The sequence below is a fragment of the Danio rerio genome, chromosome 16 (genome assembly GCF_049306965.1).
Source record: "Danio rerio strain Tuebingen ecotype United States chromosome 16, GRCz12tu, whole genome shotgun sequence".
Classification (NCBI taxonomy): domain Eukaryota; kingdom Metazoa; phylum Chordata; class Actinopteri; order Cypriniformes; family Danionidae; genus Danio; species Danio rerio.
In genome coordinates, this window is record NC_133191.1 from 57712501 (window position 1) to 57738245 (window position 25745).

A 25745-nucleotide genomic window follows, 5' to 3' on the forward strand; every position below is an offset into this window, starting at 1 on the left:
ATGGGCTCTGGTGATCAGCCTGGTCTGATTCCTCGTCTCTGCTGTTCTCTGTTTGAGCGAGTCTCCACACAGCAGAGCGACAGTAACAGCTTCAAGGTGGAGGTTTCCTACATGGAGATCTACAACGAGAAGGTGCGAGATCTGCTCGACCCTAAAGGGTGAGACAAATTCAAATCAGCTGTACACATTTATAGTCATAATAGTTTTAATAACTCATCTCTAATAACTGATTTCCTCTCTCTTTGTCATGATGACAGTAAATAATATTAGACTAGATATTCTTCAAGACACTTCTATACAGCTTAAAGTGACATTTAAAGGCTTCACTAGGGTAATTAGGGTAAAGTTAGGGTAATTAGGCAAGTCATTGTATAATGATAGTTTGTTCTGGAGACAATCCAAAACTAATATTGCTTAAAGGAGCTAATAATATTGAGCTTAAAATGGCTTTAAAACAATTAAAAACTGCTTTTATTCTAACTAAAATACAATAAGACTTTCTCCAGAAGAAAAAATATTATTATTAATATTATTATTATTATTAATATGATCTTGTGTGTTTGTTGTGTGTCTGTACAGGAGCAGACAGTCTCTGAAGGTGCGAGAGCATAAAGTGTTGGGTCCGTATGTGGACGGTCTTTCCCAACTTGCCGTCACCAGCTTTGAGGTGAGCAAGCTTACATTCATATATCAGAAAGTGCTCAGATTTTATTCCTATAAAAGTAATCTATAAGTAATCCAAAAGTAGTCAGATTACACTACTATAAAAGTAATCTAAATATAATCCAAAAGTAGCCTGATTACTATAAAAGTAATCTAAATGTAATTCAAAAGTAGTCAGATTACGTTACTCTAAAAGTAATCCAAAAGTCGTCAGGTTACGTTACTATAAAAGTAATCTGAATCTAATCCAAAGGTAGTCTAATTACTTTCTGTAAACATAATCTAAATGTAATCCAAAAGTAGTCAGTTTACGTTGCTGTAAAAGTTATCTAAAAGTAATCCAAAAGTTGTCAGATTACATTACTGTAAAAGTAATCTAAATGTAGTCAGATTACAATACTGTAAAAGTAATCTAAATGTAATACAATAGTAGTCAGATTACATTACTGTAAAAGTAATCTAAATGTAGTCAGATTACAATACTGTAAAAGTAATCTAAATGTAATTCAACAGTAGTCAGATTACATTACTGTAAAAGTAATCTAAATGTAATCCCAAAGTAGTCAGATTACGTTACTGTAAAAGTAACCTAAATGTAATCCAAAAGTAGTCCGTTTACGTTGCTGTAAAAGATATCTAAAAGTAATCCAAAAGTAGTCAGATTACATTACTGTAAAAGTAATCTAAATGTACTCAGATTACAATACTGTAAAAGTAATCCAAAAGTAGTCAGATTACGTTACTATAAAAGTTTTCGCATGTGTGTTGCAGTTTATGTGGTTTATGAGTGTGTTTTCTGTGCTTCATCAGGATATCGAGTCTCTGATGTCGGAGGGCAATAAATCTCGAACCGTCGCCGCTACAAACATGAATGAAGAAAGCAGTCGATCCCACGCCGTCTTCAGTGTTATCCTCACACAGACGCTGTACGACCTGCAGTCCGGGGTCAGAACTAATAAAACAACATTATTCTTTCCATACTCAGTGGATGCATTCATCTTTATTTTTTTATTACATAGTTTTTTTTTACTTGTTTGTGACATGCAACAAAACACATTTTCTTTTCAAACATATATATAATATATATAATGGATAATACAGTTTGTAAAGTAGTGTTTCCCGTCTTTTAGTGGATATATGAGATGATTACTTGGTTACTTTGGCCCAATCCCAATTCTATTTTTGTACCCCTTCCCCTTCCCCATTTTCCCTTGAAACCGAGGGGAAGGGCTTCAAAATTTACCCCTACGAATTGGAACAGCACTTCAGTACCTGCACACGTCATCATATGTCATCGCGACCTCTTGCTATGATGTTTTTCTAAAAATATAAATGATAAATTATTCCAAATAAAGCAAATACGTTTAATATATGATTTAGCTGCTTTAACACAGTCTACATTTTAAAAACGCTATATAAACCAAGATGGATTGTGTGTGTGTGTGTGTGCGTGTGTGTGTGCGTGTGTGTGTGTGTGTTGACAGAACTCTGGAGAGAAGGTCAGTAAGATCAGTCTGGTGGATCTGGCTGGCAGTGAGCGAGTCTCAAAGACTGGAGCTGCTGGAGAACGACTGAAGGAGGGCAGCAACATCAACAAGTACAGCAGTGTGTGTGTGTGTGTGTGTGTTTGTGTGTGTTCGTGTTTGTTCTGTTATGTTAACAATGTGTGTGTGATCTTCTGCATGTTGTGCTTTGGTGGTGTGTGTATGTCTTTGTTTGTTCTGCATGGTGTGTGTTAATGGCGTATGTGTGTGTGTCTGTGTTGTGCGTTGATGGTGTTTGTGTGTGATTATTATGTGTGTGTGTGTTTGTGTTTTTCTGTTTTGTTGTGTTAACAGTGTGTGTGTATCATCTTCTCCATGTTGTGTTTTGAAGGTGTGTGTATGTCTTTGTTCTGCATGGTGTGTGTGCTGTGTCAGTAATGTTGATGTGTGTTGATGGTGTGCAGGTGTGTGTTTGCATGTCTGTGTGTGTGTGTTGATGGTGTGCGTGTGTGTGTGTGTTGATCAGGTCTCTGACTGCATTGGGCTGTGTGATCTAGTGCATGCGTGTGTGTTTGTTCTGATGTGTGTGTGTGTGTGTGTGTGTGTGTGTGTGTGTTGATCAGGTCTCTGACTACACTGGGCTGTGTGATCTCGGCTCTGGCGGATCAGTCTGCAGGGAAGAGCAGGAATAAGTTTGTGCCGTACAGAGACTCAGTGCTGACGTGGCTGCTGAAGGTCAGAGCGCGACTCCATCATCATCATCATCTTCATCATGTTCTCAAACATTTAGTGGGTAGCACTGTGGCCTTACAGCAAGAAGGTCGCTGGTTTGAGTTCTGGCTGGGTCAGATGGTGTTTCTGGAGTGTTTATGGAGTTTGCATGTTCTCCCCGTGTTGGCGTGGGTTTCCTCCGGGTGCTCTGGTTTCCCCCACAGTCCAAACACATGCGCTAAAGGGGAATTGAGGAACTAAATTGACCGTAGTGTATGAGTGTGTATAGGTGTTTCCCAGTAATGGGTTGGAGACGGAAGGTCATTCACTGTGTAAAACATATGCTGGAATAGTTGGTGGTTCATTCTGCTGTGGCGACCCCAGATTAATAAAGGGACTGAAGCTGAAGGAAAATAGCAAGGTTATTCATTCATTTATTTTCCTTTGGCTTGGTCTCTATTTCAGGATTCACCACAGCAGAATGAACTGCCAACTATTCCAGCATATGTTGTATGTAGCGGATGCCGTTCGAACTGCAATCTAGTACTGGGAACCACCCATACATACTCAAACACACAAACACTCTCATACACTACGGCCTACTTAGTTCATCAATTCCCCTATAGCGCATGTGTTTGGACTGTGGTAGAAACCGGACCACCCGGAGGAAGAACACACCAACACGGGGAGAACATGCAAACTCCACACAGAAATGTTAACTGGGCCAGCCGAGACTCGAACCAGTGACCTTCTTGCTGTGAGGCAACAGTGCTAACCACTGTGTTGTGTTGTGTGTGTTCAGGATAATCTGGGTGGAAACAGTAAGACGGCCATGATCGCCACCATCAGCCCCGCGGCGGATAACTACGAGGAGACGCTCTCCACACTGAGATACGCCGATCGAGCGAAGAGGATCGTGAACCACGCTGTCGTTAATGAAGATCCGAACGCAAGAATCATCCGAGAGCTGCGAGAGGAGGTGGAGAAACTGAGGGAGCAGCTCTCACAGGCCGAGGTCTCACACACACACACACATCTGCATTACACACTCAGTATATATAAATCATAGATATATACATTAGATGTCGCCTACCCTGTTGTTGTCTATTGGACGGAATGCATCAATAGCGCCGCCATCTTGCTACAGGGTAGCGCTCCTTTGAAATGAATGCGGGACCAAGGTACAGTGGAGGACTGTGGCCATCCAAAGCCAGAGATATACACATATACACACTTATCTATGATCGGGAGTTTTCCTGGATGTTAGTATGTAAATTTTTTTTTCTAATTACGAAAATTATAATTTTACATCACTTTTCTACATTGATGGATCAGTGACCGCACGGGCATTCCTGACAAAAAGCTTGTGTTTGTGTGTACAGAAATGTACTATTCACCCTCCCTGTTAAATTTGATCTAATCATGTCCTGAAACACAGCTCCTCTCCTGCTTTCACTCCTCAAACTGACGGAGGGAGCGATTAGTTTGTGAATGAATCTCCGTTATGAACGACTCCTTCACTAGCCGACAATAATACAAGTTTCTGGCAGCGTAGCATCTCGTTGTCATATTTCTTTTGCACTGTTTGCTGATTTTATTCAACAAAACCAGCATAAGCCGAGTGTTTAGTGCGAGTTGGAGCTGCTTTGCCGTATGGTGAATGCAGTAAGTGACTGTTATCATCAATAACGTTACCTGATTAGCACAAAAGAACATACAAAAACAGAAAAAAACTTAATATTACCTATGAAATGTTCTGCCTCTGTGCTTTGTTTTCTTTGTTTGCTTGTACTACACCCGTAGACAGCGCTAAAGTCCCGCATCTTTATGTAGTAACACTGTCTTGTCTAGTGCGGCTGAATGACATTTGTCCTGGGAGCACTGTACCAATGTGGCGGCGCTATTGACGCATGCTCAGGGTCCCTATGCGATATCTAGTGTATATATCTATGTATATAAATTATACAGTTAAAAATACTATTTATGGTGTGAAAAATTAAAGCTGGTGACGCAGTGGGTAGCACATTCGCCTCACAGCAAGAAGGTCGCTGGTTTGAGCCTCGGCTCAGTTGGCGTTTCTGTGTGGAGTTTGCATGTTCTCCCTGCGTTCGCGTGGGTTTCCTCCGGGTGCTCCGGTTTCCCCCACAGTCCAAAGACATGTGGTACAGGTGAATTGGGTAGACTAAATTGTCCGTAGTGGATGAGTGTGTGTGTGGATGTTTCCCAGAGATGGGTTGCAGCTGGAAGGGCATCCGCTGCGTAAAAAACTAGCTGGATAAGTTGGCGGTTCATTCCGCTGTGGTGACCCCGGATTAATAAAGGGATTAAGCCGACAAGAAAATGAATGAATGAATGAATGAATGGAAATTAAAGCTATAAGGATTAAATATAAGTAATATTCATAATAATGTTCCATTTCTAATACATTGCATTGTTGTTTTTACTACACACATATTACTAATAAAAAAGTATTTATCATTGCTAACTATTAAATATTAACAATTAAAAATATTTAAATATATACAACAGTTCTCTTTGGTTCTTGAATCTGATTGGCTGATTGTCATGCCATATTCTGCCAGTAACAGCACTTGTCCAGCCTCATAACCAGGCCCGGATTTGATGTATTTTAATACTGTTTATTTATCCCACTTGTGTTCCTCTTCTTGTTTTCATTATTATGTATTCTTTTATTTAGTGTACCTAGCAGTAAAGCGGTGAAGTGTAATGTTGTGTAAATGTTGTGTTTGTCAGTCTCTGAAAGCTCCGGAGCTGCAGGAGAAGCTGCAGGAGTCTGAGAAACTCATACAGGAAATGACTGTAACATGGGAGGAGAAACTGCGCAAGACTGAGGAGATTGCACAGGTCTGTCACACACACACGCACACACACAATATGCACACACAAACAGATGCAATCTACGCTCACCACAATGCAAACAAACACTCTCATGCACAAACACACACGCACAGGCTTACGCACACGCAGGTGCAATGCACACAATGCACTTATCACGCATGCATGCACAGACGCACACTTGGATGCACAAACACATGTACATACACAAATTCGCACACACAAACACACACTCAAATAGACACAAACAAACACTATATATACACACACACACGCTCCATACACCCTCATGAACATAAGTCACACACACACACACAATGTACACATTCACAAACACACACAGAAATAGACACAATCAAAATCAAACACAGAGAGAGACACATGCGCACACACAAACACTCATGCATATAGACACAAACAAACACAATATATACACACACACGCAATATAACCATACACCCTCACGAACATAAATCAAACACACACACACTAACAATGTACACATTCATGAACACACACATTCACGCAGAGACACAGACACAGTCAAACACATGCACACAAACAAACACACACACATATAGACACAAACAAACACTATATATATACACACACACACACACGCAATATAACCATACATCCTCACGAACATAAATCACACACACACACACTAACAATGTACACATTCACAAACACACACATTCACGCAGAGACACAGACACAAACAAACACAAACACATACACAGACACATGCACATACCTAGACACATGCGCACACACAAACACACACGCATATAGACAAACACAAACACAATATATACACACACACACACAATACATCCATACACCCTCACAAATATGACTCACACACACACACACACACACACTCAATGTACACATTCACGAACACACACATTCACGCAGAGACACAGACACAATCAAACACTTACACACACACACATGCACACACACAAACACACACGCATATAGACACAAACAAACACAATATATACACACACACAAACACACACCTTCACTCAGACACAGATGCAATCAAACACACACACACACACACACACACACACACAGACAGACACATGCGCACACACAAACACACGCATATAGACCCAAACAAACAAAATATATACACACACACACACACACACACACACAATGCATCCATACACCTTCACAAACATAACTCGCGCACACACACACACAATGTACACATTCACAAACACACACATTCACTCAGAGACACGGACACAATCAAGCGCACACACAAACACACACGCATATAGACACAAACAAACACAATATATATATATATATTTATATATACAAACACACACATTCACACAGACACAATCAAACACACACACACACACACATTCATGCAGAGACACAGACACAATCAAACACAAACACTTACACACACACACACACACACACACACACATGCACATACCTAGACACATGCGCACACACAAACACACATGCATATAGACACAAACAAACACAATATATATATATATATATATATATATATATATATATATACACAAACACACACATTCACACAGACACAATCAAACATACACACACACACAGACACAAACACACACATTCACACAGAGACACAGACACAATCAAACACAAACACACACACACACACACACACACACACAGACACATGCACACACACAAACACACACGCATATAGACACAAAAAAACACAATATATACACACACACGCAATACATCCATACACCCTCACGAACATAACTCAAAAACACAATGTACATATTCACACACACAAACACACACATTCACGCCGAGACAGACACAGTCAAACACAAACACACAGTCAGACACATACGCACACACAAACACACATGCATTAAGACACAAACAAACACAATATATACACACACACAATACATCCATACACCCTCACAAACATAACTCCCACACGCACGCATTCACTCAGACACAGACGCAATCAAACACACACACACACAAACACATGTGCACACACATACATATAGACACAAACACTATATATACACACAAACGCAATACATCCACACACACACACATTCACGCAGAGACACAGACACAATCAAACACAAACACACACACTCATATAGACACAAACAAACACAATATACTCACACACACACACACTATACATCCATACACCCTCACGAACATAACTCACATACACAATGTACACATTCACAAACACACACATTCACGCAGAGACACAGACACAATCAAACACAGACACATGCGCACACAGAAACACACACGCATATAGACACAAAAAAACACAATATATACACACACACACAATACATCCATACACCCTCACGAACATAACTCGCGCACACACACAATGTACACATTCACAAACACACACACATTCACACAGACACAAACACCAACACATACGCACAGACACATGCTCACACACAAACGCAATGTAAACACACACAATACACACCCTTTTGACCATAACTCACAAACGCGCACACACACAGACTCTCATTTGCATATGTCCATGCTGTGATTGTACAGATACAGGTTGATTACACCTCAATCTGGATCCAATCACTTGCCAACAATCAAAATTGATCCGATTTGAATAAAAGCTCTTTACTGTTTTGTTCTTGTGTCTCTTAGTCTTAAATCAAAATAACTCCCCTCCCTCTTCACGTCTCTTCTCTGATTGGTGTTTACTGGCATCGACCTGTCAATCACATAAGATATCCACCAATAACAAACAGCCATAATCATCCAATCAGTTCCCTATATGCAAAATCAAGCCCCGCCCACTTCATCTACATCTGATATCCATCACAGCAGGACAGAATGTGTTGCTTGATTTGATTGACAGCTGTCAGTGGTGTGTGCAGGAGCGTCAGAAGCAGCTGGAGAGTATGGGGATCTCTCTGGAGTCGTCAGGGATAAAGGTTGGAGAGGATAAGAGCTTTCTGGTTAACCTGAACGCTGATCCTGCTCTCAATGAGCTGCTGGTTTACTACCTGAAGGTACAGTCCGCCTCAGATTGGGTTTTAAAGTGTGATTTAGTTTCATATTTGAATCATTTTGCAGTGATTTTGATTCAGTTTGTTTGAATCAATTCAGGGTTTAGGGTCTGTAAGCCAGCTCTTCTCTGATTGGTCAGCTGGCCTAGTCTGTTTTGATTGGTCTTTCTGTCTGAAATGAAACGCCCATTTCTGAATTTCTGAGTGGTCATAGGCTGTGCGTGTGTGTGTGTGTGTGTGTGTGTGTGTGTGTGTGTGTGTGTGTGTGTGTGTGTGTGTGTGTGTGTGTGTGTGTGTGTGTGTGTGTGTGTGTGTGTGTGTGTGTGTGTGTGTGTGTGTGTGTGTGTGTTGTGTGTGTGTGTGTGTGTGTGTTCAGGATCACACACGTGTGGGAGCAGACACCACTCAGGACATCCAGCTGTTCGGCATCGGCATCCAGTCTGAACACTGTGTGCTGGAGGTCACTGCAGATGGAGACGTCACACTCACACCTGCACACAATGCCAGGTATACACACACAGACACACACACACACACCTAGACACAATGCCAGTTCACCCAATTACATTTCAGCACCCTGGGTTGCCAGATGGTGGAAACAGAATATTTCATTTCAGTCAAGAAGGCTGCATCATTATATGTTGGCACAGCTGAAAATGTGACAGAAACAGCCTCTGAAATGAGACAATATTCACATGAGGTGTTTTTTATTAACAAATATTACAAGCGTAAACATACGCAGAGCAGCTTACAGTGTAAGGCTTGATAATTAGGCACGCTCGCTTCTGTTTGTGTTGTCAATCTGGCAATCTGTGTGTGTGTGTTGTCAGAGGAGGGAAAGAAAAACCCTTATTTTGAATTTGGACTGCAATACCTATTTAGACCACTAGTCAATCATATACTGCACCTTTAAAAGACCCTGTTGTTAGTGTTGTATCAGTGGGATGTTCATTCTCTAAAAGTGTTGCCAAGTCCAGGATTTTCGCGCAGGGCTACTGTTGATCTTCATCTGTGAGTTGTTTTTTTTTTTTTATGCCACGTTTGTTCTGTTGTTTTTCTCCTGTGCAGGACGTGTGTGAACGGCATGATGGTTTACTCGAAGGTGCATGTGTGGCACGGAGACCGAATACTGTGGGGAAACAACCATTTCTTCAGGTGAGCAGCAGCTTCCCATTCATTCAGCTTCTGTGCTGGTGGTCAGACTGGCAGTTTCCTGCATCCACATATATTTAGTGACTATATTGATGCAAATTAAACTAATTAATTAAACTAAGCTAAAAATGTGAAATAGAAATAAAAAGGAAAGAAAGAACCTTCATGAACTGTGTGTGCTGAATCACTCTTTTGTAATTTGGATTGCATATAGATTACTTAAATAGTAATGTAACCTGACTAAAATTTAATTATGTTTTGATTACTTTTAACATGATCTGACTAATTTTGGATTACGATTAGATTACTTTTATGCCAACGTAATCGGACTATTTTGGATTACATTTAGATTACTTTTATGTTAACGTAATCAGACTACTTTTGGATTACATTTATATTACTTTTATGTTAACGTAATCAGACTACTTTTGGATTGCATTTATATGACTTTTAACATAATCTGACAAATGTTTTGATTAAATTTAGATTACTTTTATGCTAGCTTAATTCAACTAATTTTGGATTACATTTAGATTACCTTTAATCTGACTAATTTTGGATTACAGTTAGATTACTTTTATGCCAACGTAATCGGACTATTTTGGATTACATTTAGATTTTTTTATAGTAACATATTCTGTCTACTTTTGGATTACATTTAGATTACTTTTATGTTAACGTAATCAGACTATTTTGGATTACATTTAGATTGTTTTTATGTTAACGTAATCAGACTACTTTTGGATTACATTTAAATTACTTTTAACGTACTCTGACAAATGTTTTGATTAAATTTAGATTACTTTTATGCTAGCTTAATCCAACTAATTTTGGATTACAGTAAGATTACTTTTAACGTGATCTGACTAATTTAAGATTACATTTAGATTACTTTTAACATAATCTGACTAATTTTGGATTACAGTTAGATTACTTTTATGCCAACGTAATCGGACTATTTTGGATTACATTTAGATTACTTTTATGTTAACGTAATCAGACTACTTTTGGATTACATTTATATTACTTTTAACGTAATCTGACAAATTTTTTGATTAAATTAAGATTACTTTTATGCTAGCTTAATCCAACTAATTTTGTATTACAGTTAGATTACTTTTAACGTGATCTGACAAATTTAAGATTACATTTAGATTACTTTTAACATAATCTGACTACTTTTGGATTACAGTTAATTACTTTTATGCCAACGTAATCAGACTATTTTGGATTACATTTAGATTACCTTTAACATAATCTGACTAATTTTGGATTACAGTTAGATTATTTTTATGCCAACGTAATCGGACTATTTTGGATTACATTTAGATCATTTTTATAGTAACATAATCTAACTACTTTTGGATTACATTTAGATTACTTTTATGTTAACGAAATCAGACTACTTTTGAATTACATTTATATGACTTTTAACGTAATCTGAAAAATGTTTTGATTAAATTTAGATTACTTTTATGCTAGCTTAATCCGACTAATTTTGGATTACATTTAGATTACCTTTAACATAATCTGACTAATTTTGGATTACAGTTAGATTACTTTTATGTTAACGTAATTGGACTATTTTGGATTACATTTAGATTACTTTTATGCTAACGTAATCCGACTAATTTTGGATTACATTTAAATTACTTAACTGAACAGTTGCGAATATTCTGATTCAATTTTCCAAAATGCACATACAATTGGTGTATGGTAAGATGTCTGGAAACAGATATATTATCGACTGTGGTGTTCAGGGTGAATCTGCCGAATCGTAAGCGGCGTAAGGATCTGGACAGAGGGTCTCCGCGCGAGAGCTTCATTGAGGCGGATGTAGAAACGGCCAGCGAAGCCTCGTCTGAGCAGGACTACAGCTATGAGTTTGCACAGATGGAGGTCATGATGAAGGCTCTGGGAAACAACGGTAAACTTCACAGAGCATTTATTGCACATCACATAGTGCTGTACAGTATCATTAGCAGAACACTGGCCTAGTCATTGCATATTATTCTAAAAATGTTAGAAAACGCATTTTTTTAATTGCTTTTTAATTCAGTTTAATGCACAACCTAGCTTTCTGTTTCCAAAGCTTTCACACTTGTGCTCATAAGTTTGCTATCTGAATGTATGCACGTTTTTGTATGCAGTAATCCTAAATGCGCATGAAAATATGTGGATGGAAACACAGTGAAGTGTGTGTGTGTGTATCAGACCCCATGCAGAACGCAGTGCAGGCGCTAGAGAAGCAGTATGTGGAGGAGAAGCGTCTGGCTCTGGAGGAGCAGCGGCTGATGTACGAGAGAGAACTTCAGAGTCTGAGACAACAACTCACACCTGAGAGAAACACACAACACCAGCGGCTGAGCTACAACACGCACAACACACACAGCAGACTGCGCCTGTGGACAGAGGAGAGGTGAACACACATATACTCACACCTGTGAGAAACACAACATCAGTGGCTGAGCTTCAGCACAACCAACAAACTACACCTGTAGAGTTTAGCAGTGATCAAGTCACTCAAACACAAGTCCCTCCTTCTGTGTGTGTTGCAGGGATGAGTTGTTCCGTCAGAGTTTGTCTCGTCTGCGTGAGCAGGTGGTCAGAGCAAATGCTTTGGTGCGAGAAGCAAACTTCCTGTCCGAGGAGATGCAGAAACATACCGACTATCAGGCGACGCTTCAGATTCCTGCTGCAAACCTGAGCGCAAACCGCAAGGTGAGACGCACACACACACACTCAACCGTTCTCAGAGCTGCTGGATTACCTGTGAATTGATCACTAAATACACAAGAAAATGTGTAGTCAGTAATATAATGTGTTAGATCAAACAACTATTGTGCTTAAATTGGACTACTTTTGGATTACATTTAGATTACTTTAATGGTAGCATAATCTGACTACTTTTTAGATTACATTTAGATTACTTTATTGTAACGTAATCTGACTAATATTGGATTACATTTAGATTACTTTAATAGTAGCATAATCTGACTACTTTTTAGATTACATTTAGATTACTTTATTGTAACGTAATCTGACTACTATTGGATTACATTTAGATTACTTTAATAGTAGCATAATCTGACTACTTTTTAGATTACATTTAGATTACTTTATTGTAACGTAATCTGACTACTATTGGATTACATTTAGATTACTTCTATAATAACGTAATCTGCCTACTTTTGGATGACGTTTAGATTACTTTATGGTAATGTTATATGACTATTTTTTTAATTACACGAATCTGACTACTTTTTAGATTACATTTACATTTTATGGTAACGTAATCTGACTTCTTTTGGATTACATTTAGATTACTTTTATAGTAGTGTAATCTAACTACTTTTGGATTACTTTTACATTACTTTCATGGTAATGTAATCTGACTTTGTTTGCATTTAAATTATTTTTATAGTAGTGTAATCTGGCTAATTTTGGATTACATTTAGATTACTTTCAGAGTATCATAATCTGGTTTATTTTGGATTATATTTAGATTACTTTTATAGTGACAAAATCTGACTACTTTTGAATTAAATTTAGATTACTTTTATGCTAATGTAATCTGACTACTATTGGATTACATTTAGATTACTTTATGGTAATGTAATATGACTATTTTTGGATTACATTGAGATTTCTTTTACGGTAACATAATCGGACTACTTTTTAGATTACATTTACATTATTTTTATGGTGACGTAATCTGACTTCTTTTGGATTACATTTAGATTACTTTTAGGCTAACCCTTATTTGATGTCACATGTAGTGAAGCAGGATAATCAGTGTAATCTATTATAAAAGATAGAAACAAAAAATATATTTTTTTAAATGTCAAAAAATATAATAATAATTGTATTTAAAGCTTTTTTTTTTATTATACAGTACAAGCGTGATATTTATAAAATGTTTGTACGTTTTGTCTGTTTTTGCCATGGCAAAGAGAAGCTGATATGGCTTTAAACTCAAAATCTCTGTCTTGTAATATAAAAGCATTGAATAAGTGATTGTGAGATTGTGTTTGCTCTGTCATATTAAATGTCATTAAATGTGAACCCAGCGCGGAGCTATAGTGAGCGAGCCGGCGATTCAGGTGCGGCGGAAAGGAAAGGGAACACAAGTGTGGACCATCGAGAAACTGGAGAACAAACTGGTGGACATGAGAGACCATTACAGAGACTGGAGAGAAGGAGCGCAGGAGCTGGTGAGAGAAATGGAGAAATACACACAAACTGATCAGCAATCAGTGGTGGATTTAGGCATGGGGAATATAGACGATTACTTTGTGCAAGTGTATTAATTTTAAGTGGTAATCCCAGAATATAGACTTTAGGGACGATCCACATTTGGCGTCTTTTGCACGTGTAAGTTTGTATTAATATTTTGTAAGTAACTATTATTTATTTATTTTTTGTAACATGTTTGTTTAGGGTTATCAAAATGATTGTACAATGTGCTTTTACAGACATAGTCAAAGGCAAGTTTTACAAAAAATGTGCAATAGGTTGTAGAAATGGTAGCAATCCATAAAAATAAGCCAGCAGATAGATGAAAGGGAAACATCATACCATCTACAAGTGCTAATATTGGCAATCAAATAGTCACATAAAACTAAATATATATTTTCCTCCTCATAGCACATTCCTATAATTTAGACATGTCATTTGAAAAAAAGAACATTAGAACAGAACAAATGAAAATAAAAAAAATAACAACAAAAGCAACAAACAATAAAATACCATTCCCTGAGCCTCCGACAACCCTCCTCCACAGAAAAACCTCATTGACGCCGAACCATTTCTCTCACATGTGAGGGCTGGTGATCAATAAAAGGAGAGCGTGTATTTTGAAAACTCTGTATGCTGTCGTTAAGCACAGCTGCAAGACTTTCATCTACATGACATCTTTAGGACCAGTCATCCAGAAACATGGATTCTCCTACCACTGCTATGCTGATGATACTCAGCTATACCTCTCTCTTCACCCTGATGATCCCTCGGTTCCGGCTCGCATCTCAGCCTGCCTGTCAGAAATTTCACACTGGATGAAAGATCATCATCTTCAGCTTAACCTCACGAAAACGGAAATGCTTGTAGTTTCTGCCAACTCGACTCTACACCATAACTTTTCAATCCAGATGGATGGGGCAACCATTACTGCATCCAAAATAGTGAAAAGCCTTGGAGTAACGATTGATGACCAACTAAACTTCTCTGACCACATTTCTAGAACTGCTCGATCGTGCAGATTCGCACTCTACAACATCAGAAAGATCCGACCCTTCCTATCTGAACATGCAGCTCAACTCCTTGTTCAAGCTCTTGTTCTCTCCAAACTGGATTACTGCAACTCTCTACTAGCCGGGCTTCCAGCTAACTCTATCAAACCTCTTCAACTGCTCCACAACGCAGCAGCACGAGTGGTCTTTAATGACCCTAAACGAGCACATGTCAGTCTGCTGCTCATCCGTTTGCACTGGCTGCCAGTTGCTGCTCGCATCAAATTCAAAGCTCTGATGTTTGCTTACAAATCGACTTCTGGCTTTGCTCCTTCTTATCTGCTCTCACTTCTGCAGATCTATGCGCCCTCCAGAAACTTGCGTTCTGTGAATGAACGTCGCCTCGTGGTTCCATCCCAAAGAGGGAAGAAATCACTTTCGCGAACGCTCACGCTCAATCTGCCCAGTTGGTGGAATGAACTCCCTAACTGCATCAGAACAGCAGAGTCACTCGCTGTCTTCAAGAAACCACTAAAAACTCAACTATTTAGTCTCCACTTTCCTTCCTAATCTGTAATTCCCTCTCTGGCTCCACCGCTAAATGTAGTACAAAAAAAAAAATTCTGAAACTTGCCTACAGCACTTATTCATTGTTGCTCTTATAGTTGTGTAAATTGCTTCCTTGTCCTCATTTGTAAGTCGCTTTGAATAAAAGCGTCTGCTAAATGACTAAATGTAAATGTAATGGGGCAAAACTGCAAAAATCTCTCTGTACTATTGTGTTGGTGGGGGGGGGGGGGTGTTTTATAAGGATGCATTTTCTTGCCACAAGAAGCAGTTTATCTAACAATTTATAACCTATTGTGTCAAGGGTCAATGACATTGCTTGTGTTCTAGAAGGGATTCCCAAAAGAAAAATATAAGCATCTTTGTTTAATTTGATCTTTAAAATTGTGCTAATTTCATACACAACAAAGTTCCAGAATCTTGAAATGAGTTTGCACTTCCAGAAGCAATGGAAAACTATTATTTACAGATTTAATTTTGTCCATGTTTTTGCACAAGCCCAACTCCCATTTAGTGCATCAGTTCTGTACTTTTGAACAAATAAGTGCAGTCTAGCTGATACTGTAACATTAGCTTTTATTCTGATTTAGCTATTTTTCCATTATTTCCCTCAGGTTAATCGACTTCATAATAAAGCAGGAGATCCGTTCTATGAAGCCCAGGAGAATCACAACCTCATCGGTGTAGCGAACGTCTTTCTGGAGTGTTTGTTTCATGACGTCCGGCTGCAGTACGCAGTGCCCATCATCAGCCAGCAGGGGGAGGTGAGTGAGCTTCATCTGAAAGGCAGAATATGTAGGATTTTTTCTATTCATTCATTCATTTTCTTTTCGGCTTAGTTCCTTTATTAATCAGGGTTTGCCACAGCGGAATGAACCCCTAACTCATCCAGCATATTTTTTACGCAGTGGATGCCCTTTCAGCTGCAACCCATCACTGGGAAACACCCATACACTCTCATTTACACTCATACACTACATACAATTTAGCTTATTCGATTCCCCTATAGTGCATGTGTTTTACTGTTGGGGCAACCGGAGGAAACACATACCAACACGGAGAGAACATCCAAACTTAAATGTTTCTTAAATTAGAATATATTGTGTTCACTGTGATAAAGTTTTGTTTTTTTTACCCAGACATTAAAAAATAACATATTTTAGAGCAGTGATCACAATACCGTGAAACCGTGATAGTTTTATCCAAGGTTATCATCAAAGTACCCTTTGTTTGTTGTGTATACACGCCCTCTAGTGGACAAGATTATATACTGATTATACAGTATATTATATAAATATATGTTACACACTGGGGGCTCTATTTTGACGGTCCATGTGCAGAGCGCAAAACGCAGGGCACAAACGCTTTCAGGGCGTGTCAGGACGCGTTTTTGCTAATTTAAGGACGGGAAATCTGCCTTGCGCCAAGGCGCATGGTCTAAAAGGGTTGATTTTATTTTCTTAATGAGTTATAGGTGTGTTTTGAGGATAAACCAATCAGAGTCTCATCTCCCATTCCCTTTAAGAGTCAGCTGCGTCACGCCAAGAGCGCATTCACTATTTACAGGACGCAAAGTAAGTCTAAGTGGAAAAACTGAGCATTTCACAAGCAAACAGTTAACAGTTGACAGAAAACTGTTAAACAGAGCATCTACTGCGTGAGAATGAGAGATAATGGAACAACTTTCGCTCTTGGATAGGGAAACCTTTACGCACAGACATCAATTAGTCTATAAATAATTAATTTTGTTTGTTAAGCGCAAATATTCATTTCAAAACTATTTCTAAATTCAGTTCTAATTTCCAGCAAACGAATAAATGAACAATAGTGACCAAGTGGGCTCAAAATACTGAGTTTTTTCCAAATACACCTGCCATGCCCCATATGGTCTGAAACCTGACAGGTGGGCAAATCTAAGCTTGTTTTTAATAAAACAAATATAAATATGGATATAATAAATAATACTGCTAATAATAATAACATTATACAAAAGCAAATTGTGATGAACGAACTGAAAAAGCCTCCCGAGATGAAGAAGACATAAAAGCAGTGATTTTTCATATTTATGTAGGCTAGAAAATAATATGTTTTGTAATATTTTAATCCTTTATATTTATATCCTATATCTATTCTTATTATATCCTATATATATATCCTTAATATTTAAATGTTTTCATATGTAGAGATATTTGTCTATTGCTCTCTTGTGTGTATTAAGCAGTGTGTAAGCGAGGCGCAACTCTGCGCTGGAGTTTAGACCGGGTTTGTTTTGGTCTAATGAAAAATCTAATATAGTTTCTCAAAGTAGCAACGCGCCAGCGGTCCGCCTCAGAACGCCTCCTTTTTAGACCAGAACGCCTATGGACGCACATATGAGCGCTAATGCATTTGCTATTTAAACAGCGTAGCGCAACGCCTCAAAACCACTCAAAACTACCAAAAGACTACTGCGCCGCGCCATGCGCCACACTGCGCCGGGTGTATGATAGGGCCCTGTGTCTTTAATCTTGAGCAGGTTGCTGGTCGTCTGCATGTGGAGCTGCTGCGTGTGAGCGGTGCAGTTCCTGAACGTCTGTGCGGAGGAGACGACTCTTCGGAAAACTCCAGTGAGAGCAGCGGATACGACTTCATGGACAACAATGGAGAGATCGTCCACATGGCCAGAAAACTCACCTGCAGGGTAAAACCTATGCGGCAGATTCATTCACTCATTCGTTTTCCTTCGGCAAAGGAAGAACATACTGACATTTTAGATTAAATAAATAAGATGAACACAAGTTAAAAGTGGAAAAAATAAAAGATATTTGTTACAAATATTGCTATAATTATTTAGATTATTATTGTAATAATGTATAATAGACTTATTTAATCTTATTTTGTCATTTTTTAAAATAAGAATTTAAATATTTCTTTATTTCTAATAAAATACATAATGTATGATTATTTTTACACTATTATTATAAGATAAAATACTAATATAGTATGAATTAAATGTTTTTTCTTTGTTTTTTTTATTTTTTATTTTACATTTTATTAATGAAATAGTCGAATGAATGTAATAATGAAAGTTAAACATATTTTCTAGAGAGAAAAATAAGATTCGAGAGGGAGTGAATGTGCGTATTGTAATGTTAAAGCGCTGTATTTGTGTGTTGTCAGGTGCGGATCAAGGAGGCGTCTGGTCTTCCTCTCCACCTCTCCAACTTCGTCTTCTGCCAGTACTCCTTCTGGGATCAGTCAGAGCCCACTGTAGCTCCGCCCCTCGTCAGTCCAGACACGCCCACTGCACGGTCACATGACCAGGAGTTCACTGTGCGCTTCAACCACTGCAGGGTAACTACACACACACACACACACACACACACACACACACACACACACACATACTTTCGCATCACCTACTGGAGACTTTAGTAGTTCTGAATATCGCAGTTTTGACCTTGTTTCCTTGACTTGCGTGACCAAATCAGGAAAATCCGGCTGTCAGATCAACAGTTGATTACTGTGTGTCATAAGGTGTGCTCTGGGAATGTGTGTGTGTGTGTTGCAGGATTTCGTGGTGCAGGTGACGGAGGAGTTTCTGGAGTTCATCTCTGACGGGGCTCTCGCTATAGAGGTGTGGGGTCACAGATACACCGGCAACGGACGCTCCGTCTGGGAGACGCACACACTGCAGGCCAAGAAGCGGACACTTAGAGACCGGTGCGTGTGTGTGTGTGTGTGTATCTGTGTGTTTGTGAGAGAGAAAGATGTGTGTGTAGGAGGTAGAATGAGAGCGAGTGTGTATATGTTCTGTTTCCTGTGTTCGTTTTTCATATTTGTACTGTGTGTGCATGTGCATGCGTACTCTTATGTGTCTATGAGACTGTGTGTCTATGTCGATGTGTGCAGCTGGAGTGAGGTGTCCCGCAGTATCGAGCTGTGGGTCTCCATCCAGGAGCTGAATGAGCAGGGCGAGTACTCGTCTGTGGAGCTGCACAACACTAAAGACTCCAGCACTGGAGGAGTGTTTCAGCTGCGCCAGGTACCACACACACTCCTGCTACACACAGACTCACGGATGAGAAACACACACAAAACACTCTACTCAGGCCCGTAGCCAGCCTGGTGTAAGGCAGACCCGGCGCTACGGGGGGGCAAAGGGGGGCATTTCCCCCTCAGAAAGAATTTGTGCCCCCCCAGTTTTTATAAAGGATTGTTCACTCAAAACGGAAAATTCTTTCTGTCATTAATTATTAACACTCCTGTCGTTCCAACCTTCAGAACACACATTTAAATATTTTAAAATATATGACATAGCAATTGAATTATGAAAATTGTGAGATTAAAGCTAGTCCTATAGTCCAGAGATCCGGTCCCCGCGTTAGGTCAGGTGCGCCGCAAATAAAACACGCACACGGCGATGGAGGCGCACTCAACTCACAAGTGAGAAAAGTGGGTGACATGATAGGAGCAGCTTAATTCATTACATGTTTTGGTCAACTAATTCTTTAAACACAACTCTCTTGAGCTCTAAAAGGAAGAAACGCAGAAGAAATTTGCTGTTAAATTAATTTTAGCAGAGACGCAACTGCCAGTCATTTATTAGTTCGGGAAGATGTAGCCTAATAAAATGTTTTAATAAAAATAAATATTCACTGCACAGTCCCACAGAAGGCTACACTATAAATAATATTTAATTTATTTATTAATATTATTATTAATATGATTACAATTAAGCTAAAATTGACAAAACGCAGAACCCTTTGATTGTTTGCTTTCATTTTGACATTGCTAAAAAGCACACTTTTACAGTTGTGTAAAGAAACATCCCATTATGCAGCAGCAGTCAGAGTATAACACTTAATAAATGCCTTTTGCGTTTAAAGATGATCGGCCTGCGAAGTCAAGTTTGCAGTGTTATAAATAGAATATATTGCTTAAGTGGATTTACCGCGGATCAACCGAGAAACCTCTCACATGCTGCAGGCAGGCTGGATGATAATCTTTTTAAAATATGTAATTAAGGCTATACTGCTATTTGCTTATGCAAAATTAAACAACATTAAATATATTATAAACCTACAGCATATCGAATTTGTTTTGACTTGTAGCTCATGGCCCTAAAATGAAAATAACCTGAAAATAAGTTAAAATGTATTATAAATTAATAAATAAAATGACGGGTAGGCCTAGTAACCTAATGGTTTATGATGGTTTACAAATGACAAGCAGTCAATATTACGAAAAAAAACACACTTATGATAGCCTATAAATCTTTATTTTTACATTTAAAATGATGAAAAAAGTTTTATAGCCTATTGAGTTGTGTTATCCGTGCCAATAAATTTACACGGTAATAACTGTGAATTTAAGGGCCTACTCACACTATGCCATCCGTACCGTGCCCAGGCCCGTTTCCCGGATCGTTTGAGAAGTGTGAGTGCGCTGAATCGGGCTCAAGCACGGTTCACTTGGCCGGCCCTGGCCCGGTTGGAAGAGGTGTGCCTGAGCGCGGTACACTTGGGCTTTGGCGCGGTACGCTTGTGTGTGAGCGCGAAACGCGCCAAAGCCCGAAACCGAAAGCGAGACGTGACTTTTAAGGGACTGTTTCATATGGATTTATTAATCATTCTTACTGTTCAGTGATCGCAAACTGCCTTAGTTTATTAAAGACGCAAACTCCTCACAGCACGCCAGCTGCGCGCCTTCAGCAGACCTCCTCATTCCTGCAGCACGAGAGCTTTGATTGTTTATGCGCGCCAAAAGTGGCGGATCTGTTCGGTAAAATATCTGACTGCGTGTCCCCGCATCCCTAAGGACTGTTTGGCGAAATATTTGACTGCATGTCACTGCATAACAAACGACTGAAACGATATAGCCTAACTAGTGAAATCTCCACTGTGCTGCTGAGTGAGAGAGCGTATGGCAAGCCGTTTTAACATTTAAACCTTGTTCTGACTATCCATAAATATATTTAGAGATATAATTATATATTTTGACAAGTCATTATTATAATTCGACTTGTCAGAATGACAATTAGAGATATCTGCAATTACAATTGTACTAGTACGAAATCAGATTGGAGATATCTGCAAATATATTATGACTAGTCATATTCCTCCATTGACTTCCATTGAAAAAATATTTGCAGAAATCTCTGAGTTTTGACTCGTCAAAAATCCAATTCAAGATATCTACAACTGTAATTCGACTATTAGTAAATTAATTAGAGATATCTTCAAATATATTTGTAAATATCTCTAAATATGATGAATTAAAGACATCTCCAAATGTATTATGACTAGTAAAAACTCAGAGATATCTCTAATTACAATTGTGACTAGTCAAAACTCATTTAGAGATATCTGCAAATATTTTTCAATGGAAGTCAATGGAGGATTATGACTAGTCAGTCATAATATATTTGCAGATATCTCCAATCTGATTTCGTACTAGTACAATTGTAATTGCAGATATCTCTAATTGTTATTCTGACTAGTCGAATTATAATTATGACTAATCAAAATATAATTAGAGATATCTCGAAATATATTTATGGAGTCAGAACAAAGATTTAAATGCTAAAAAGGCTTGCCATAGAGAGCGCTTTTGAACAGCGCAGCAGCGATGACGTAAGCGTGCCGAGGCCCGATATGGTGTGAGCGCGGGCCGTCGGGGGAGACGGGAGGGGGGACAAGCGTGCTTTGGCCCGGTTCGAGGCAACTGTACCTAGTGTGAGTACGGCCTAAGTCTCTTTTTTAGGTATTTTTCTGGCTACACTAATGCCTTAAAATGTAACTAAGTAATTGTTTTGAATGACATTAGATTGTAACATTTAGCTTTTCCCTTTTTGGTTGGATAATGGGCTACATGAAGCGTGATGACTCGGTTAAGCTGATTTCACTATATTTATTTACCGGTTACGAATAGTCTGATCGTGGGTCAGCTTGCATGTGTGGGCATAATTTGACGTCTTTACCTAAAACTTTAAACATTCATATGCCTGCTATTTGAAATAAAATTGAAATAAATAAGGAGAATAACATATGATTTAAAGCACTATTTCGGACACTGAAGCCTTGATCCGTCTGCATTAATAAGCGGTATTGTTGCATTACCATCATTAATAAAATCAGTAATAGCGAAACTGTGCATATTATTATTACTATTAAAACGTATATTACTGCCTTAGGTCAGTAACAAAGTAAAGTAATAATAAATGTGAATAAATAGCCTAAATGAAAGGAACAAGAGAGACCAAAATCAGTCACCAGGTCTACTGCCCCCCTATGGATTTAAAATGCCCCCTCAGTTCTGACATCCTGGCGCCGGGCCTGGTGTAAGGCGTGGTTCTTTTTTCTCAAAAGTGGACCTTTTTGCAGTTTTACGCCTCAGTTTCTATTCAACTATGACATTTAAAGGTGCAGTAGGTGATTGTCTTCAGAAGCATGTGTTGTTGTGCTGGTTGAAAGTCTCTTCACAGTCCAATAGTAATGATGACAGTAAATGATCTAAATGTGTTTATATGTGTTTTTATATTCTGGGTAAAGCATAAAACTAAAAAATGTTCATCCAATTAAATAGAGTCGGCCGTCATCTCCCTTAATTCCGATAGGCAGGTCAGACTGTCTGTCAGCAAATGTAGATTCCGACTTCTGTGCATGTGTTCACGCAGATCCGGCATTAGCGAGTGCCCGTCTGCATCACAAACGCATGCGCGCGAGGGAGCTGCGGGCCGCTCGCAGATGCCGAGTCGGAGCCGGAGGCGCCGAAGGAGAGCTGAGCTCGGGCCGATTACTGTAAAGCCAGGCGCGGGTATAATTCGCTCTTGGCCGCGCGGTCACGAGACGGACCGGGAGAAATCAAAAGCTGAATTGAAACTTATAAAAACCTGAATCAATATTGGAGTTACTTTAGCACGCTGGAGGAAGGACGACACCATGGCTGAAGTATCACTGTTAGACAGGTCATGTTTTAAAACTTAGTCAGGCTAAGCTTATGTTAGATTGTGTTGTTATGAATGACTTCTATGCACAGACGTGTTGTTCAGCCACTGAAATCTCCCGGTGAAAGATTGATGTGATTATTTTCAGTTTCATAAGGTTCTTCGACAGCATCTATAATGTAGATTTATATTTAGTTTAACAACAAAACACCAGTAAATAGCGCTCATCCGCCTAGCCTGCTTTACTGAGCTGAAGTTGCTTTTATATTCACATTGGGTTATTTCTGAATAATGACAGCCTTCCTGTACTGTTCACCGCTACTCTGAATATTCGCTCTGAAATAGCATGCTAGTGTGGCAAAGTATTTCATGTAATTCCTGCACGACGCTGGCGCTAACTAACTGGCGAATGACATGAACTAGTGGGTTGTCTGTCGGCTGTTGTGACGCGGTGCGCGCGCTCTCGATTTCAGGGGGTGTGGCTTTGAATCACAGTCCCTCCCCGCTGTCCAAAGATAATATGCTAAGCGGTTTGCATTTTGGCAGATCACCTACTGCACCTTTAAAAACTGCATTTTAGTGACATTTTTTACTGGATTAGCCAGTCAGATGTCATCATAACCACACTTTTTGATGTACTAAAAATATTTCCTAAAAATTGCAAGAAAAATTTTAAAACAATACTAATTTTTAAATACAATTTATTACATCATATATCATTAGGAAAAAATAGCAATCTGTTAAAGTTTTAAAGTTAAAAAACTGTAGCCTACTGTCATTTATTAGACAAAAAACAACACATTCAGTGTCTCAGTCACAATTTGGCCATTTCAATAAAAATAATAATATAAACATAATAATAACAATAACACAATAATAATGAATTTCAGATTTTTTTCTAGCCTCTTTGGTTAAAAAAAATAAAGCCTAATTCGATGGATTATTTTCATTATTTATGATTGCATAGCAGTCAAAATAGGACAAATGAGCTCATATATGGGACAAACTCTGGACCTTTGTCAGTGAGAGGTGGGTTTTTCGAACCCCCCTGCAGACCTGAAAAGTTAGAACTTGTTTTATGCTAATAGTTAACATGTTTTAATAGAATTTTGGCTGTACAAGCGCACCGACAGGTGTTTCAGGCGCAGGTCAGATTTTCTCCAAGTCATAATTTATTTTATTTATATTAAAATTGTCTAAAAAATAATTAAGACGTTTACTTGCAGGATCGCTGAAGTCTTTTTACATCTTTAGACTATATCAAAGGCTTACCTTGTTTAATAAACAGTAATTAATTGAAAAGAGGAAATATTGACTCCTTAATGTAAACTTTTAATTACTATTTTTTTCAATTGTTATTATTATAATTTTATTTATTTATTTATTTTTATTTTTTTGCTTTTATCGTAAACTTGCTCATTTAATATTTTATTGTTTATCAATTTCTTTTAATTCTTGCATTTTATTTTTAATTTATTATTATTTCTTTTAGAAGATATGTTTGTTTATAATTCATACATTTAAATTTATTTTATTTTAAGGGGATAGTGGGAAAATAAGAAAAATAAGACACTGTAATTTTTCCTTTGTTGTATTGTATACTATGATGTATTGTCTTGTTAAACTCAATAAAAAAAAAAAAATAATAAAAATTGTCTAAAAAATGATTAGACCTGTCCAGTTTCATCTGGAAAGTATCTCAGATCACCTTCTGAAGTGGTTTTAGTGATCAGATTTATATCCGATCAGAATAAAACGAATGAAGTGAGCAAACAGCCTCAAAAACACAGACGTGACGGGATTAGCACCTCCTGCTGTGAAGTGACATCTGACGGCTGAGGACTCTGCTTGCCATTAAAGTCTTCGTCGGACAGTTATTTAAAAAAAATAATGGCAAAAATAGGGAGATCATGTACTGGACAAGTCAATAAACATACAGGACGTCCCGGCTAATGCAGCCAGCTAGCCTAGGACCTCATGGATAGGGACAGATTTTCATCTGTTAGGAAGTAAGTACCTTTAGCCTTACTCTGTTTGGCAGCCAGTCGTGAACATGTGTTCAATATTTTGTGATGATGCCGCTGCCTGCCTTTTCTGCTTTCTTGCTCTT

At 38.5% G+C, this 25745-nt stretch overlaps 1 protein-coding gene across 20 annotated transcripts in view; it reads left to right on the forward strand.

Moving 5' to 3' along the window:
* The window catches only part of kif13a (kinesin family member 13A), a 118591-nt gene that overhangs the window by 54795 nt on the left and 38051 nt on the right, over positions 1-25745 (forward strand). For 14 of the 20 annotated variants that reach the window (XM_073925520.1, XM_009292736.4, XM_009292734.4 and 11 more), the window contains 19 exons: positions 1-158; positions 580-667; positions 1474-1608; positions 2148-2260; positions 2771-2882; positions 3661-3873; positions 5613-5723; positions 8630-8764; positions 9138-9268; positions 9830-9916; positions 11674-11840; positions 12128-12332; positions 12472-12634; positions 13984-14127; positions 16323-16472; positions 18224-18388; positions 18868-19041; positions 19259-19410; positions 19600-19732. The exon at positions 1-158 is cut by the window's left edge and continues 23 nt beyond it. In XM_073925520.1, the coding sequence (XP_073781621.1) occupies positions 1-158; positions 580-667; positions 1474-1608; positions 2148-2260; positions 2771-2882; positions 3661-3873; positions 5613-5723; positions 8630-8764; positions 9138-9268; positions 9830-9916; positions 11674-11840; positions 12128-12332; positions 12472-12634; positions 13984-14127; positions 16323-16472; positions 18224-18388; positions 18868-19041; positions 19259-19410; positions 19600-19732 (2736 nt within the window). The remainder of the gene's footprint in view (positions 159-579; positions 668-1473; positions 1609-2147; positions 2261-2770; positions 2883-3660; positions 3874-5612; positions 5724-8629; positions 8765-9137; positions 9269-9829; positions 9917-11673; positions 11841-12127; positions 12333-12471; positions 12635-13983; positions 14128-16322; positions 16473-18223; positions 18389-18867; positions 19042-19258; positions 19411-19599; positions 19733-25745) is intronic. The other 6 variants (XM_073925529.1, XM_073925533.1, XM_073925530.1 and 3 more) reach the window with 1 other exon arrangement.